Here is a 17,376-nt window from a genome sequence, read left to right as displayed (position 1 = left end):
TCGGTGATCGGCGGAACTTAGGAGGTGAATAATACAGACAGGAACTATTGTTATTTAACTGGTACATATATCAATACGGATTTTATTGTTCCAAGGAATCGACAGAGGATTTTCAGTTCAGTAACCCCAGTAAGATTAATTACCTGTAAACGGACTATTAGAGACGGAGTTATTGTGATACAAGTTTCTCAAGGACCATGGATACTATCAGTGGAAAAGGGCCGGTAGTACGATTTAGGTGAGTGTTTTTCTCTTGACAGTGTTTGGTCACTTTTTGAGAATTTACAGTAGTAATGAGAAAGACCTCGATTTAACTGTTCTCTTTGTCAATACCTTGTTGAGATTTAATGTACACATTGGGGTAGCGTTACATCTAAATTATCATGTGTGATACATATCTGTCCATGAACTTGGCTTGTGGCATGTGAAGTTAATAAACTTCGCATTAAGTTTCTCCAGTACTATTTCTGTCATGTGACACGCGTAGTACACCCCGTTAACATTTTCAACATACATATCTCAGGTTCAATGATTTTTAATATCATGTATATGTTGATACCACGCGATATTGTATATTGTAGACTGGTGTATACTTACAGTGACGTAGCAAACCAGAGCTTGCACCAAGTCTGTGGTTTGTTTAGATTGCAAACCAGTCTCTTTAACTGTTAATTATCATTACATGATAAACATTCAATATAAAACCCCTTCCTTTGAAATTTTACAAAAATATTCAAAATCGATGAAGTGAAATGCAACAATAATACACCGGCCATTGATGCACTCATTAAGAAACAGATGACAAATTGATGATCGTAATACGTAGACATGCGTCAAATGCAAAATTTGATCTACATACTTTGCATTTTACGTCCGGTCATCAGTATCACTTTATTCTAGTTACAAGTATGAGTTATGGTTTATTAATCGTTGAACGACAGTAAATAGAAAAATTAATAAATCTTTTCCGAACCTTGCAAAGTACTTGAATCCAAGAATACGCACGTATACATGTACATTGATAGCCCGATAACGTACGGTACATGTACAAGCACATTGAACGTTTTCGACTCCAGCTCGCTCATTCATCGAGCATTCAGTGTACTGTTAGTCATTCCTCAATCCATGATGAATGGAACCTATGTCACTTTGTTTCTACAAGTATTCAAATGTCGACGTTTATTGGTGGTTGCTCACTTGTTATCAACACTCGCGAAATAATGCATGTCTCAGAGTTTTACGGAGACAAATGGCCAGGCTTTATTGTTCGTTGATTTTGCTCTCACAGACGGTGTGACAGCGTTGTGTTTTTTAACGATCTGTGACCGTTGCAACCCCAGTTAAGCCGGTTCTGCTCCGTTTAGCTAAGTACATCCACACACGTCGAATTTGCTCCAACAATCAGCTGGCTTTTTTTTATGTTTTAGTCAAGATACTGATGTTAAATTTGAAATTTTATTCCTGAGAAGTTTTTGTACAGTTTAAGAATGTGAGAACAGGGAAAAACATATATTAAAGGGTTGGACCATACAAAAATAGCCTTATAAAGGAAAACTCATATTCTGGTCTTCATGGGAAGGAAATAGAATACTTAGTCACTTGCATAATATATAACCATGACAAGGAAACAGTGTTATCATTGAAACTGAAAATAGCCTCTAAGGATATGTGTCTATCACATGTCGATTGCATAGCATATTATTTATGGTCATCCATTTCACGTATTGTGTGGACAGATGTACAAGTACTGAGTCGGGGGTCAAAGGTCACAACAGGGTCGTAAAAAGTTACCTTCAAATTGTAACGAGTGGTGGTCTTATAATATATTCTCATGAAAACTATTACGTTCTTTGGAAAATATACTTTTAATTGCGTATATATTATGTTGCGCTTCTTGGGTGTAGTCTGGTTGATTTATAAAGCAGTTATTACATTGGCGTCGGAAAAAAAAAACTTTTTAATAAACGTTATTGGAAACAGATGGCCAGGAAATATTCTAGATGATATATCAGCTGTCTTCTGTGTCCGACGTTGAAATATATCAATAATAACGACTGATAAATGTTGTTATATCAATTATGAATAATAACCACGGATGCAATAGTACATTGTTTTGATTACTATTAAAAATACACGTACCCACATGACCGAGTGACGCACAGTGGCAGTATTATAATCCGCCCACCCCTTATTTGTAAATGGTAAGTTCTGGAATACGCCTACTTGCCCGGAGGCAACTGGAGTTAACTATTCAACCGTGAGGTGCACAGGATTGTATCGCCGTTCCAGATCGTGTGGGTCTTAAAGAGCTCTCCTGTGAACTAGTTTTGGTTGGAACTAAAATATTATTGGTGTTGTTGTTGATTAATAGTCACCCTCGACCCCTTTAAGGAAGTCCTCTGATCTGAGGTGAACGGTTCGAACAACACGACCCCTATTACAGTGGTTGGATTTATTCTTTTGAATTGTTAACATTTCGGTTTAAAACCTTTGTACAATAAGCCTGGTCGAGGACATGGGAACGATGTAGTTATTCTGTGCGTATTGTCTCTCCGAGGTTTCATTCTACCGGAACAGTTAAAATGACCAAACCTGTTCTTCGGTAAGTTTCCCACATACTTCCTTACTGTTACATGCGGTCTTGCCTGTGTTCTCACCATGTTCAAATTTCTGGATATGTTTAGTTTGCAGTACAAATGTGTTCTAAATAATTGGCTTAACACGTTTTTCTTGGTAAACTGTTTGATACTCGCCTTTCTTTCACAGGTGGACGGGTCTTCGGACGTGTCTCTTCCTGGTTTGTTTGCTGCCCGTTTATGGGACAAGCAGTGAAAGTTCAAAGGTAAGTAACTTGGGTCACTTTTCATTTTATATATTTGTCAAAAGTCACAAGTTTACACTCAATATGTGTGTAGTTGATTCGGGTCACTGCACTGCAACTGAAATCGTTTACTTGTCAATTCATTGATCCAATCAGTTTAATACAGTTAATGACGTAGCAATTCTACTCAACCGTATGCAGTTCTAATGTTTAGGGCTCGGCTATAGGGTGACTTGGCACGTTCTAGAGAGTTCACTGTCATTCGAAATGATATCGCAGAGGCCGAGCCCTTTACTAGTGAGACGGGCAAACAAAACAAGAAAACACAAGAACGAGCGTAGCAATGGCATTACACCTTGGGTTAGGCGGATTTCCCCGATAAAAACTAAGCAAATATACTTTGATAGTGTTAACGATGTAGTACGTGCAACACAGAGATTTAACTTCTCTGTAGTCTTTCATTGATCTCTAGGCCGTACATGATTCTTCTATAAGTCCTTTCTGAAAATACTGAACAGTGTTTTAGAATGACAATAACAATACATGAATCACGTGAATTGGATTTGAAATGTTATGCATTACACTACCTTTGGCAAGGTTAGAGCATTCCATCACATACACTACTACTTAACCTCTGGAGTTTATATTTTGTACAAGAAATATACGACAATAGTGCGTTCCAAAGTGCCAGCAAAGGTCCGTCGGTTATTCTTCCATGGACCAACTGAAACTCGTGATACCATTATCAATTTGGAAGCACTTCCATTTATTTGCAAGTATCAATGTGTGTATATTTGCACTGAATGTTTATCGACAAACGCAAGAGTATCATTGTTTCCTTAGTGTTATGCTACCTTACAGGTATACTATCCCCGCCCCATCCCCGCCGAATATTTTGCCACTAGTAGCTCCAGCGTTTCATTAATATATTACACCGAACCCAGCGTTGACAACTCCCTACATTTCTTAGGTATTTACAAACCTTACAAAGTTTTGTTTCCAAATGTTTATTTAACTATGGTCATGCAGATGGCTGTGAGCTAGCGTCGAGTGATTATCATTTAGCAGTAAAGCGTACAATCGGTTTCATTTGTAAGTGCTTTTTAAATGAAAGCATGGTTTAAGCTATTGTTCTTTTAATTGGCTATTGTTTCTATTCTGGTCCAAGCTGTATACCAAATGGTAATTTATTTGTCTTCTTGATTACATTGTTGCGTTTAGCATGAATATTGTGGTGTAATCATTGCTTCGGGAGAAGAATACCTTTGTGAGGAAATTCAACAAAACCATAGATAGGACTGTGGTATTTCAATAGCTTTGATGCTAGCCTTGCACATTTCACGGACCCAAAAGACGCAGTTACAACTAGCCTACCTGTAAACGTGAAGGACTAATGTTCCTACTATTCCGCTCTCCTAACTGACATTTTATTTTTTTAAATTTCGCTTGTCCTCTCAACTCACTTTCGAGATCCTATGTGGACGGTTGTGCAACATTTGATTTTTGAATCTAAATACTTTCGAACAGAGGGGTAGATTCAACGATATGATTATGTTGCATGTGGTTAGCTTTTACTTTGACTCATTCTATTGCCTAACATAGTATTATTTTGGCTTTTTGGCCATCCCATCGTTGCCACCAGTTCCAACAAGAGAACGAAGGTGTGCTATACAAATTCTTTTGATTGATGGTTTGATTGATACTTCCTGCAACCCACCTCTAGCATAATATCCCACTTGGCATTACAATCGTAGGAACTCGAGAACGAGCTCTCAGTTAATTGCTAAAATTATATATGGGTGCAGTATTGAGGGGGGTTAAAGGTCAATTTTCATTGTCTGGTTGATAGGACTCAGGGATACACCATTCTCGCAAACCAGAGTTATTATTTCTACCACTACATTTCGAAATAAATAGCCTGTGGGAGGCTTGTTAAGAATGTTGCCGTAAAACAGGCCGTGGTTTGCGACGATGGGATACACGTGACACACGAATTATGTGTTTCGATTAGAAGGTTTGCGTATTTTTCATATTTAGAGAGACATTTCTCCAAAGCTTATTTTGTGTCGTTGATAGCCTACAGCAAACCAAACGTCAAACTCTGTGAACGCTACCCATCTGTAAGAAATACTGCAAACAATATTAACACAACTATGTACACTTACAAGAGATTTCCACAAGTGGCAGTAAAGTGCTAATTTACATGTTAGTGTGTAATTTCAAATCGGCTTGGAAAAACGGTTAGTGGTAAATGAGACATCCAGATTGGTTTCAAATTGGCAGTTACTAGCAATGACAGATGTCCGTCTACCTAGGAAGCATTTCATCTCAGCTATTGTGTATCAAGTTATGTATTACATCATCATCGTAAACCACAGCCTCTTTTACGGCACCGTCCAAGACGCACCCAGCCCAGCAGAAATGTGTACTCTGGCTTGCGAGAATATTATTACATATACAAACTACCAACCAGCCCCCTCCCATACATCATGGTTACATGTATTACCGAGTTTATTGATACACCCACACTTACATCTACCAATCCATAAAAATACAACAAGGTAGACATACATACATACATACATACATACATACATACATACATACATACATACATACATACATACATACATACATACATACATACATACATACATACATACATACATACATACATACATACATACATACATACATACATACACAGACAGACAGACAGACAGACAGACAGACAGACAGACAGACAGACAGAGACGGAACAGAGACATGACACGATATCGCCTTATATATATATATATTCAATCTCTCCCCTTTCCTTTCATTTCCTTCCCTCCCACCCTCCTTCCTTCGCCTTTCAAGAGTAAGTGTACTGGAGAATTGAACAGTATATATAAATACATCTCATTAATCTTCTTTATCAGTCACAATTATTTGAAAGCTAACAATTGTAACCACGTCGTTGTTGTCTTAATTAAATTAGATCCGTGACTACGTATTTGATTTCAAGATAAGTTTGGTTGCGTGGTCAATTTTGTCCTGTGTAAGGAACTCAAAGTGGCCGACTCAATTATGATACTTAGCAGCCAATATATTGTGATCTCAAGAATGCACGGTGCTCTACCATATCGGATTATAACGTCTCGCATTGATTTTCATTCTGTCCTGTGTAAAACGGGGGTTGCTATTCCAAATATCTCTAGCTGCCACAACGCAGTATACGTAGCTGCACTGGAAGTGGGTTAATAGACCAGACATCTTTCTGTTGTGAGTTTATACAGACGGAATTTGTAGATAAGGCGCAAAACGACGGTACAACCCATAACACCAAAATAAAGTGTTTTCTGTATTATCACAGTCGTTTATAGCATCCATATCAAGTGTCAAAGTATATTGTTTAATTTGCTAATTGACCACATTAGAAAGGCCACATGCTAGGCTTGTAAATAAACCAATTGAAACAGTATACTTTTACACTGGATACGGATGCTATAAACCAGTTTAGCACATACAGAAAGTGCTTTACTTCAGTGTTATTGGTTGTATATGTATTTTACCAAACTCCTAACGTCAAAGAGCAGATTAGGAGAAAATATATCGTTTCCGCTTGTCTATCGGGATTATGCCCCCAGTCACGGTTTTGTGTTTGTTTCGACTACACACATGATAAAATATACGCTTAAAAACTCATGCAGGTGTATATAGAATCTTTTCAAGTGTCTCTAATCACTGGAAAGACGTCAGATCATGCAGATCTAAATTCCCTTGGAAGAAAATATGTAAATAAATAAGCAAAGATAGCACATCAGTTTTGCCAAATATTAACTAATCTAATTGTATAACAATTGGATTACAAAAGCTATCTTTTTATTTAGATTTATCCAATCGAATTCAAACTCTTGTCCGTCATATATGTATACCAACGTGTTTTATAAGAAAGACAATCTGTGATCATCGTTTAACTTCCCGCCAAATCTTGTAAAGGTAATCGGTGTCAAGGGCCTTCATTTTATAAAAGATTTTCTCGCTGAAATCAGTATGATACTCAAACTGTGTTCGTATAAGGTGAATGCGCCTTGGAAATTTACTAAATGTATTCTCAGTTCAAATCAAGAAAAAAATTAGGGGTTATATTACACTTTTTTGAAAGCGGTCAAAATGTTATTATTAAATTAAGTCATTACAGAATTCAATATGGCCGCCAAATATTTTGTTTACTCAATGGAGAAATACAATTACACTAGATTGGCGATTTCCTTGAAAAGAATACAACTAATGAACCTCTAAATTTGTTTTATCATTTCAAAAGGATCATAATCTGGCAAAGTTTAGAGAAAAATCTAAGAACTTGATTTCCTGTGAAATCCGTTCCCTGGGAGCATTGTACAGTTGTGTATGAATTCAAATTCCCTTGAGAGTTGTTTTACATTTATGTTTCTGAAATACTACGCTACGCTATATGACAGACATGGCGAACTTGCCGTCAATATGAAAGGTTGAGGACAGATTAATAATTAAGAAGCGTAAGGTAACTACGAAATCCACTTATAAAAACTCCTTCTCACCGATGCCAAACTACAAAAAGAAACGAACTAAAAAAAAGAAAACATTCCAAAGTGACGCAACAAAACAAAACACGCACTTTCATTATATTATTTTTTTTGGAATGCACCGACTATTTTTATAACCACGTCGCTGGACAATGTTCTTTCAAATTAAAAGTACAAATACTATCATATGTTTCAGATACTAAAGATTAACGTGAATAACGTGTTTGCAAACAGATATGCGACACAAAGACACTGTCACACCAAAGTGTGTTTATAATGACACCTAACAAATACAAAGAACGATATTAGAAGAAAAAAATGTGGACACAGTAGAACTGTAAGCGTGTTATGACACAGTCTTGGATGTGTATCATGCCAGCAATACCAAACATGCCAAGCTCACCTTTGATTAAATACACATGGCAAATAAGACCCTTATTTAGGGGAGCCTTCAGTATTTACAAGGGGAAATGGTTGGGGCAATTAGGGGAGGGGGTCGCCGCAAAGTTTTTACAAATCAGCGCTCGGGGAGGGCCATGTTTTAGAAAACGGGATTATGGGAGGGTCATATTTTATTTTGACTCATTGCATTGCCTAACATTGTATTATTTTGTTTTTTGTCATCCCATCGCTGCCACCAGTTCCAAATCACATCGCTGCAATTCAGGTTAGGGTTAGGGTTAGGATTGAGATCCAAACACAGGTATTTATTAATGAAGTACCTTCACATGCATCCACATGGCGGTAGTTATGGGAAATAAACAATGCCTTTCAACATTGGTGGCAGCGGTGGGATTAAATCCTTACCAATGATTCTGGGATTTGCGTTGTTTGACTTTTCTGACAATATTTTAACCCATATTTTAATCTAATTTAACAGGGGGAGGGTCATATTTAGGGGAAGTTAAGGGAGGGTTGCGTTTTAGCACAACGGGATCGGGGGAGGGTCACACTCTATGCAATAATAACCCGAGCCTGATTTCCCCCGCACCCACTTATAATTACTGAAGGCTCCTTTACATAAATTTGTATATTTGACCCTTATTTGGCACATTTGCATATTTGATTTCACAAGGACATTGCTTCCTACATGTTGCAATCTATGCTACGGCAAAATACCGCCAAAAAAAACGTGATTTGGATTCTAACTGTTTACAAAATGTAGAGATATAGGAAAGCGAAAACTCAAACAAATACAGAGCGTTATCAGCTAATCAAACTGTAGATCACATTTGAACGCTCATTTGATAGATACCTTCATCAGTTATCTCGACCAAGAAAAAATCATAAAGATTGTGGTTTCCTTTGAAATACCGCACTACATCTGAGGCCTAACACGATTCACCTCAAGATTATGTATACCTGTATTATATATAGGTAGCTTATAAGTACTTTACAACCACTACCGTTGTCATGAGATACGCTGTAGTAATTCAATCAGCCATTATTCTTGTAGGCCAGAGACTTAGTTTAAATTGGTACCTAAATGTTTGGATAGCTTGAGTCCACGACAAGTCTCTGGGTTAAAATTTTCGCAACCCGGAGCAATTAGCATTCCGATACTCCGTCGGGGTTGAGACAGTTGCTATCGCCGCCATGTTGGCAGTTTACCCCAGCCTGTAACTTCTTCGTCTCTGATACACTTATGTTAATATATGCGACAAGTACATCTAGAGATGATGCTGGGTATCAATGATTACTCGCAACTTCTATCGAAGTGTGTATCCTTATATGTCAGGGAAAATGCCTGTGGCCGATGAAAATATCAAATTAAATACCAACCGTCCTATTCCTTGGTCTGATTCTGTCCCAATCTGAAGCCATGTACAATATCACTTTTTGAGTTTAAATTTCAAGTTGTATGTAATCGTCTTGCATTTTATTCTACATGTATTAAACCCAAATGATTTGCATATTGACATGCATTGCCTAATTAAGGGCGGGAATCACCACTGATCTACATACATGTATACAATATGGAGTTATGCAACTAAACATGACAGATTCTGATATTATCTGAATGCAAGATTAAATGATCTAAACAATACCGTAAATCATAATGGTATATCACTCGTGTACTAGGTTTGACTTTACATGGTTGTTTGATATTGATCTTGGTGTGAAGTAAGCCTCGGAAATAAACTTTTTGCTGTTACTTTGTTCAAGAAAGTTCCAACTATTCTCAAAAACACGAGAGAAAAAGTCAGGGGTCACCGTACAAATATTTGGAATAGCGGTCAAAATTGTGTCAAAATTTAGTCATTTTAGAATTCAATATGGCCGCCGAATTACGTGTTAACTCTATGGGGGAAAAAAAATCGAATTGAAAACAAGACAATGAACCCCCAAATTTCAATTGACCAGGAGTAAGCTTTCATATGGCAATGTTGGAGGGAATTGTAGAACTTTAATTTTCAGGGAAATGTGCCCCCCCCCCCCCACTCATTTTTAATCCACGACAACGAAGGAAGTTTCTTGTTCACGATAGCATCACTGCAGATGTCCTATTCGCTTTTAGATGTATACGTGGCTAGCAGCTCCGCAAATATTAGAACTACAACTGTTTTACCAGACATCCACATGTCCACAGGAAATATTTTGACACAGCAAACATAACATTGTGCAGTTGTAGATTTCTTGGTATATTTTTAGACAAGTACTGTGTCAAATGTTTTTGCACAAACATAGAAAAATTACTGTATTGGGTTTCGTATAGTGTATTCAAGTTATAGACAACAGTTGTACAAACACCGATAATTATACCAGCGACTGTGAGAGTTCGCAGAAAATTCATAATATACAGCGGGGTGTAAGACAAACGGGACTAAATACTTTAAACATGAAAAGCAAAGAAAGCTGGAAAGAAAATAAATATCTGTAAAACTGTTGCTTGTACATAAACTTCACTTCTGGAACTGTCACACCCCGTGTTTGCATATATTTGTATGGACAAAAAGATTCAACGTAATTCACAAAACTTCACACGCTGAGAGCAATAATCGACCGTGTACAGACAGCCGTATATTAATCCGACTCCCATCCACCATTTCAGTAGTCTGGATGACCAGACTGTGGTTTGTGAGTGAAGGTATAAATCGTAACGAGTACTGTATAAGGAACAAGTCTACCATGTCAGTAACATCGACTTTCATAAAATCATATTAATATAATATGTAAATTAATAAGACACAAGTTTTTTAATTTGTGTGTCTCGTTAAATCAAAGAGATAATCAATTTACATAAAACTGGTACATTTTTTTATGTTTGACTGATCCGGCCATGAACATTATCGTTTCCAACTAAATGATATACTCTTTAGTAATTAGGCGTTAAAATGTTTGTGTTGTTATTAATATAAGGTTTGTTGAAATAACACAGAAAACGATTAGCGTAAGCTTAACCTTCAGCTCAAAACGTGACCGTGACTTTGTGCGGGTCAATGACCTTTTTTTGAAGCAAACCGTGCGTTTTATACCACACCTGTTATTTCATTGAAGAATACAAGCAATACTACACATTATCAAAATATTTCAAATTCAAGGTCGAACTGGAACACTTATATTAAAATTTTCTCAACAATTTGTTTGCCCCTTCCCTTGAAATCTAACCAAAAATGTTGCGAGTTCTTCACTCGTCACATTGAAAACTTGTTTTCCACAATTAAAAATGATTCAGAAGTTTGATGTGCATAAATTGCAATGAAAACGGAAATGACGTTAAAACTGAAAGCGAGGGTTAATAGTTTAGGTCGTCTGCCTGTTATAATTTGGAGTGCGACAAACAATCTGAGGCTTACGGTTTAATTAGTCGATAATACAACTTGGGAGGCCATACATTTTAACGTATACATAATTGTACGCGTGACGTGAAGGTGTTCAGAAGTAACTTATTAAAAGTAAAGGAAGTGATAATGTGAAATTCCTCTTCTGGTTTCTTGAGCATTCGCGATTTTGAGTCAACAGCATGGCATGTAGTGAAGATATACACTCGCGTAGACAGAGAAGTAAACTTGAAACTATGCCGTTATAAAGCTCATATGTGAGCTTTCAATCGTCAAATTACGTTGAAAATGCGTTAACTTTATATCCTTTAATGTGGCAACATTCTTACTGTATGATAACTATATCTTTTTTTCGGCTGAAAATCGTGTACACAGGTATACATCATAGATAAGTCAGTGTTGAAAACAACTTATACAGAATTCGACATTGTTAGTGATGTGTGTTCATCTACATTCGTAGAAAGTCTTTGGAGTATACTCATCTGGGGTGGTCCATCGATAGTGACATCACTGAAATGTTCTCACGCAGATTGTTACAGCTGTTTGCGTTATAATTCTTTTTACAAATTTGTCAACTAACATAACTCTTGTCTCTTATAGCTTGTCCTCTCCTCCTTTAGTTCAATAAATATGATTACTGAGGCCATTCTGTAAAGCTGACAGCTCTGATTACAGTAACGTACTTAACTATATTAGATCCATTAGACGTATGACATTAGATATCATCTGATCACTGGTGATAATTAAGAACTAATAGTGTCGTCACTCATACATTGATCTTTAAACTGCGCATGATAGGCATTTCATTTAAGTTAAATTCGTGTGATATTTCGTGGTACATACATACATACATACATACATACATACATACATACATACATACATACATACATACATACATACCAGACCTTTAATTTGTTTCGGATTTTCGTCTCCACTTTAGGTCACGCCAGATATTGACAGACGAAATATCTGGTAACATGTTATTTAAATCAACCGATTTGCTGCTACCATGTATTTAAACTATTTTGTACAGAGCTACTCGAGATAAGATATAACAAAAGTCATTAAAGTAACTACTTCCAAGTTGACACGTTGCCAGTTACCACAAAGATCGTGATCCCGTACATGTTACCATTTCAAACGGGATCGAAAGAGAAAGAAAGCATAAGGGTGATTAAGTTTGTACAATAGAGGCCATTATTTGCCCTTGTTGCATAAATCTCACGAAGTCATTCCCCGTCCATCTACAGAGAACATTCCAAGAAAAAAAACCAATAAGACGACCTTCTTTCTATGAAAAATGAAATATCACATCAGAGAATTGTGCATAATGACTGTAAATATGAAGTTTGTTCATTCCTTTGACAACCTCTTACCATTAGCTTTCAATTTAAGAAGACAGTGTCGTTTTTATATTCCTATGGACTTGATCATGCTTTCTAGGCATATTTGTGTTAATTTTAGGTATTTTTCACTTAATGACAAGTCGTCGCGATTCTCTTATTTGTATGAATTGCAAATTGATAGGCGACGAGGCGATATTTCGGTGACCAAGCATGGAGCAAAGACACAATAAAATCGGCGCAGAAGTTCTGATTACCATACTCTCATGATACTCTACCTAGCTTTCCTCTGCTGACCCCAGCTTTCATTCTCGCAAGCCAGAGCACATATATTTCTGCTGAAGCAACGAAATAAGTGTTAGACGGTGCCGTAAAGAGGCCGGTAGTTTTTACGACGTTGTCAGCTTTGAAAGTCATGTATTCTCAACCATAACATAACTTAAAAGGGTTAATTTTACAGGATAATTTATGTACATGAAGTCAATCTGTCATCTCCATGGTTGTACTTGACTTGTGTGGTACAGCCATCAGTACAACTTTCAAATCAACGTATACTGCAAGCCACTTGGTGTATATTTACCATTCACGTAGCTTTAACCTAGGGGGTCGGTGTACCCTGGGTAGATGGATACACGATCTGTATGTTATATTGTTTCATTAACTCATATCGCACATTGCAACAGTGGATCAGATTCACTCATTATTAACAAGACATATGTTTTAATTTCAAAGCTAATTTGTACGTTAACTCTTACACTAAAATTACTGTAAACACACTGGGGAATGTCCAGAAAACATTTGTTGAGTTGTTATGGCTGGAAGAATGCTACCATGACATCAGCAACGGTTTTAATTAAATTCGTGGATAAACATATCCAATTTAACCGGTCACCGTTTACATTCACACACTGTAAACATACATCGCCAGAGAACGCAATAAGAAACACCCAGAGTTCACGCAATTGACAACACAGTAAATACAACAGTGAAATGAACACCAGCTGTAGATATTCGCCAACTGGTCATCATTCACGACCCCAGCTTGAACTTTGAATTTCACAGTGGTATAAATAAACGATGCGTGGTGAATTTTCGCACAATATCAAGATATAAAGAAGTAAACTTACACTTAATTGATCTTGGTTGACTGCACATCAACTTTTGAAAATAAAAATCCTTGAATTCCTTGCCATCCAAAGACGCAAAAAAATACTCCCTATGGTGCTTGTTGACTACAAAGCGTCCATGAACTTTATATATGGGGATACAATATAAAGATATACTCAATATAGCATAGAATCACGTTGTGGATTCGCTTTGTGATAGACATCCATAAAAAGTTCACAGCAAGAAAAAAAAATATATTGTCACTTTTCTATGTTTTTGGATAATACTGTTTTAGTTGATTACAAAGATATATGTATTTGTGTTATTAAAGACAACAAAGAGATGGAAAGAATTACGTAAATTATAGGACGGTGTTCTGGAGACGTAAAAGTAAGAAGAGTGAATCCTGGGTAATGTTGTAAACTACTGTCCCTTTTACGACACAAGAGCAGCCAATGCAACCTAGGGGATATGTGCTACCACTGGGCAAAAAGTTGAATAGACATGAATCTACGTAAATTTACTGTATCTGCAGATCTCACGTATGCGCTTCGTGTACTGAAGTATACGAACAGTATACTAGACATTAAGTCTGCCGAAATCTACAGTTCCGTAGACTAAGCGTACACTTAAGTCTTTTGTTCCAGCTTCCAGACTTGTTTTGCACACTGTATATTTTACGTATTCGTTACGTATACGTACGTGCCACCATTGTCGAATGTCTCTGAGTGTGGAGTTGTTCTCTTTTCACCGTTAGTCTATTGCTGCTAGGCCCTCGGGCTTTCTTCCGATACGAGACGCTTGTCGTATCGGAAGTAAGAGGAATGCCCGAATGTCTCGCAGCTAGACTATGTATTATCACAGACAATTATAAGAAACTGTTTCTTGGTGTTATACGGCCGTGGAAGCGTACCAATCGGCACTACTCGGCAATGTTGTGGACGACTTGACAAATCACAGATAGTCTGTGATCAAAATGTAAATACTGTACATGTGATCGCGTCCAACTTATGACAAAACTTACTCAAAACATCCGTTTGCATTTGATATTTTAGTGTTCTGTGATGTGCAAAAATGGTTTTTATATCCCACACCAAACATCGTTTTCGTTTCATTTTACAATGTTCGATATGTATCCTTCAGACGTTGATAAATACTCGCGTGGTGTCGTTCTTTTCCATGTATAGTCGGGTTGTTACCTGCTGTATATCGTGCCTTGATATCATTGATAAAGAATTTTGATTCGAAACGTCGGATTGTAATTTTTTATTCGGACTGTATAACTGTGGGTGTATGTGTGTATGTATGTATGTATGTATGTATGTATGTATGTATGTATGTATGTATGTATGTATGTATGTGTGTGTATCTGACTTTGTGCTTGTGTATCCAGAAAAAACTCACGTGACAGTAAATACATCTGTTACCAAATGTAACGTCATGTAATGAAACATTTTGAGCGAGTTTTCAATTCTCAGAACTTTCGCTGAAAGGTTTTGATTTTCTATGAAAATGTATTTATTTATTTATTTTTTAAATGAGTAGAAATGTATACCTCTGTCTCTTATAAAACCAGGTCTAGGTTCCCTTGATGTGAAGTTATCATTACACACAGTAACAAACAAATCCCGTCTAAGTGGATAATTTGTTACCTGTCGTGGTAAGGGGTCGTGTGGAGGCGGGAAATTTTTTCGGCGATGTATGTCGTCGCTGCTTCGTCTGGAATCCACGGACTACTTGGATACCCTTCTCGCAAACTTCCCTATCCTAGGTGACTCTCGCAGGTTGTTCCCTCTTAAATTCAGATCACCAAGCTTACCTAGATCTAACATAGTGATGTCGGTAATCTGACTAACTTTTTGTTGGATAGATTCAGCGAAACAAGGCATCGGTTGCCGTATATCTCGGTGGATATGTCGGATATTTTGTTTCCAAACACGTTTACTTCGCTAAGGTTGCGGACTTGTGTGTGTGTGTGTGTGTGTGCAAAAGAGATCAGAAATAGATAGTTTGTTTTAGCAGTTATTGAAATAACTTTTACTCATTTCAAAAAGCCTAGAATTTGCTTCAAAGCTATGTCGGATGTTTTAAAACCGAGAGTTGCAGGCACAAGTAAATGAAGTAATGTCTGTCTAAGCTATAATAAGTGTAAACGCTTAAATTGAGCTGTGTGCTTATCATCCAAGTCGTAAGAAATTGGTTGACGTGTGCGTTTGTCAAGTACACAGTCGTAAGGACCTAACAAATGGAAAAAAAGATATCTTTATTTCAGGAACTTCTGTTTAGGTGTTGGTAAATAATAAAATCATGTTTTCTTAGCATTCATGTGGTTGTTTTCGTACATCACTCCTTGGCCAGGGGGTTACTTGGCCATATGGTTATTTTTAGAACAACATGCAAAAAAAGAATGTATAAATCCTAAACAGAAACATGACAAGGTGAACAATTAAAGATGTTATGGTCAAGTGCAGACTTAGTATAATAACAGAGTCACGTATTAAGCTTCATAGTCACTTTTCATTATATTCACCCCCTTCACATAATGGTATAGTCCCCATAATGCAATTCGTATCGTACCGCGTCATTTCAAATACTGGTGCATTTTCCAAGTTGTGCCGAGCCTGTTTTACCTCAAGTTTGAGCAGATTTCACGGAGAAACAACCAGCCACTTCTATGACCACGATTATGAACCATAACTGGATACTATTTGGGCCTCACTCACACCTCATGGGACAGAATATCGACCCGCGATCGACCTGCCATGATCGCTGTGTGTGGCTGGTCAGATCTGACTCTTGACCGAGCCATCGACCATCGTGAGGTTCTACATGCAGTGAATATGGACCGTGCATAATGGTTGTATCAATGCTTGTCTGACCACATAACATGCATAAACTATAAGGGAATGAGGACTGTTGGGATTTGGAATGCAAGAGTTACCTCTTTGGATTGTCGGCGATTTTTGAAGTAAGTACTTGTATTTTATGCAAATTATGTTTTAAGTTAGGCTTGGAGCAGACCATTTTCAATGGGGGTGTAACCTGGTGAATGGTATGCAGACAAGATAAAGTACACATTTTTATCACACAAAAACCTTTTGATACAAAATCTTTGATATAGGCAAAACATTAAAAGAATTTTGCAACAACACTAAAACTGAACATTCAAAAGAAGAGTTGTTTTGGAAACAACACAAAATAAATCTATGGACTCACAAAACTTACTTGAAATTCAACACTTTCAAGTACATGTAGAGAGATATACAAATACGTATTGAAATGCTCATTTCAATTTTTGAATATACATCCAAATCTGTTAGGGGAACAGCTGATTGTCAGCACCAGATCTGATCCAGTGTTCTCCCCAGAGGGTTTTCGTGTACATGTATTGGGCCCGATATCCTTTAATTTTCGTCAATACGTGATCAGTTGTCCCAATACGCAATCAGATTCAATTGTTTAGAGTTCGGTAAATTGCATGTTGACAATCAAACTGATTAAAATCTGATGTAGATGTTGGCTAATCATTCATTGCTATTTCTTCGTTATTTTGCCTGGATTGTCCTTCGTGGTACATGTTTACGTGTTTATCCTGATCGCCTCCTCTACATACATATACATCTGAACTGGCACCCATGCCCACACTCTAGCTAGCCCGTGCTGGTAGCCAATCAAAAGTGACCTTACATTAGGATCGAATGAAACTACAAACGGACACGGTCACTACAAAATGACTTTCTCCGTGTGCACAAGCACAGGCAGCTGACAACGTT

At 37.2% G+C, this 17,376-nt stretch overlaps 1 protein-coding gene across 2 annotated transcripts in view; it reads left to right on the top strand.

Moving 5' to 3' along the window:
- LOC144443856 (thrombospondin type-1 domain-containing protein 4-like) overlaps positions 1-17,376 on the top strand; it is a 91,818-nt gene that overhangs the window by 65 nt on the left and 74,377 nt on the right. Inside the window, exons 1-2 of one of the 2 annotated variants that reach the window (XM_078133428.1) lie at positions 1-238; positions 2,767-2,842. The exon at positions 1-238 is cut by the window's left edge and continues 65 nt beyond it. In XM_078133428.1, the coding sequence (XP_077989554.1) occupies positions 198-238; positions 2,767-2,842 (117 nt within the window). In that variant the 5' untranslated portion in view covers positions 1-197. Of the gene's footprint in view, positions 239-2,249; positions 2,603-2,766; positions 2,843-17,376 lie in introns of those variants that run through there. The other variant, XM_078133429.1, reaches the window with a different exon arrangement.

Source organism: Glandiceps talaboti, chromosome 12 (assembly GCF_964340395.1).
Source record: "Glandiceps talaboti chromosome 12, keGlaTala1.1, whole genome shotgun sequence".
NCBI lineage: Eukaryota > Metazoa > Hemichordata > Enteropneusta > Spengelidae > Glandiceps > Glandiceps talaboti.
Note: the sequence above shows the minus strand (reverse complement) of the source record. Positions and strands in the feature narration are given on the sequence as shown.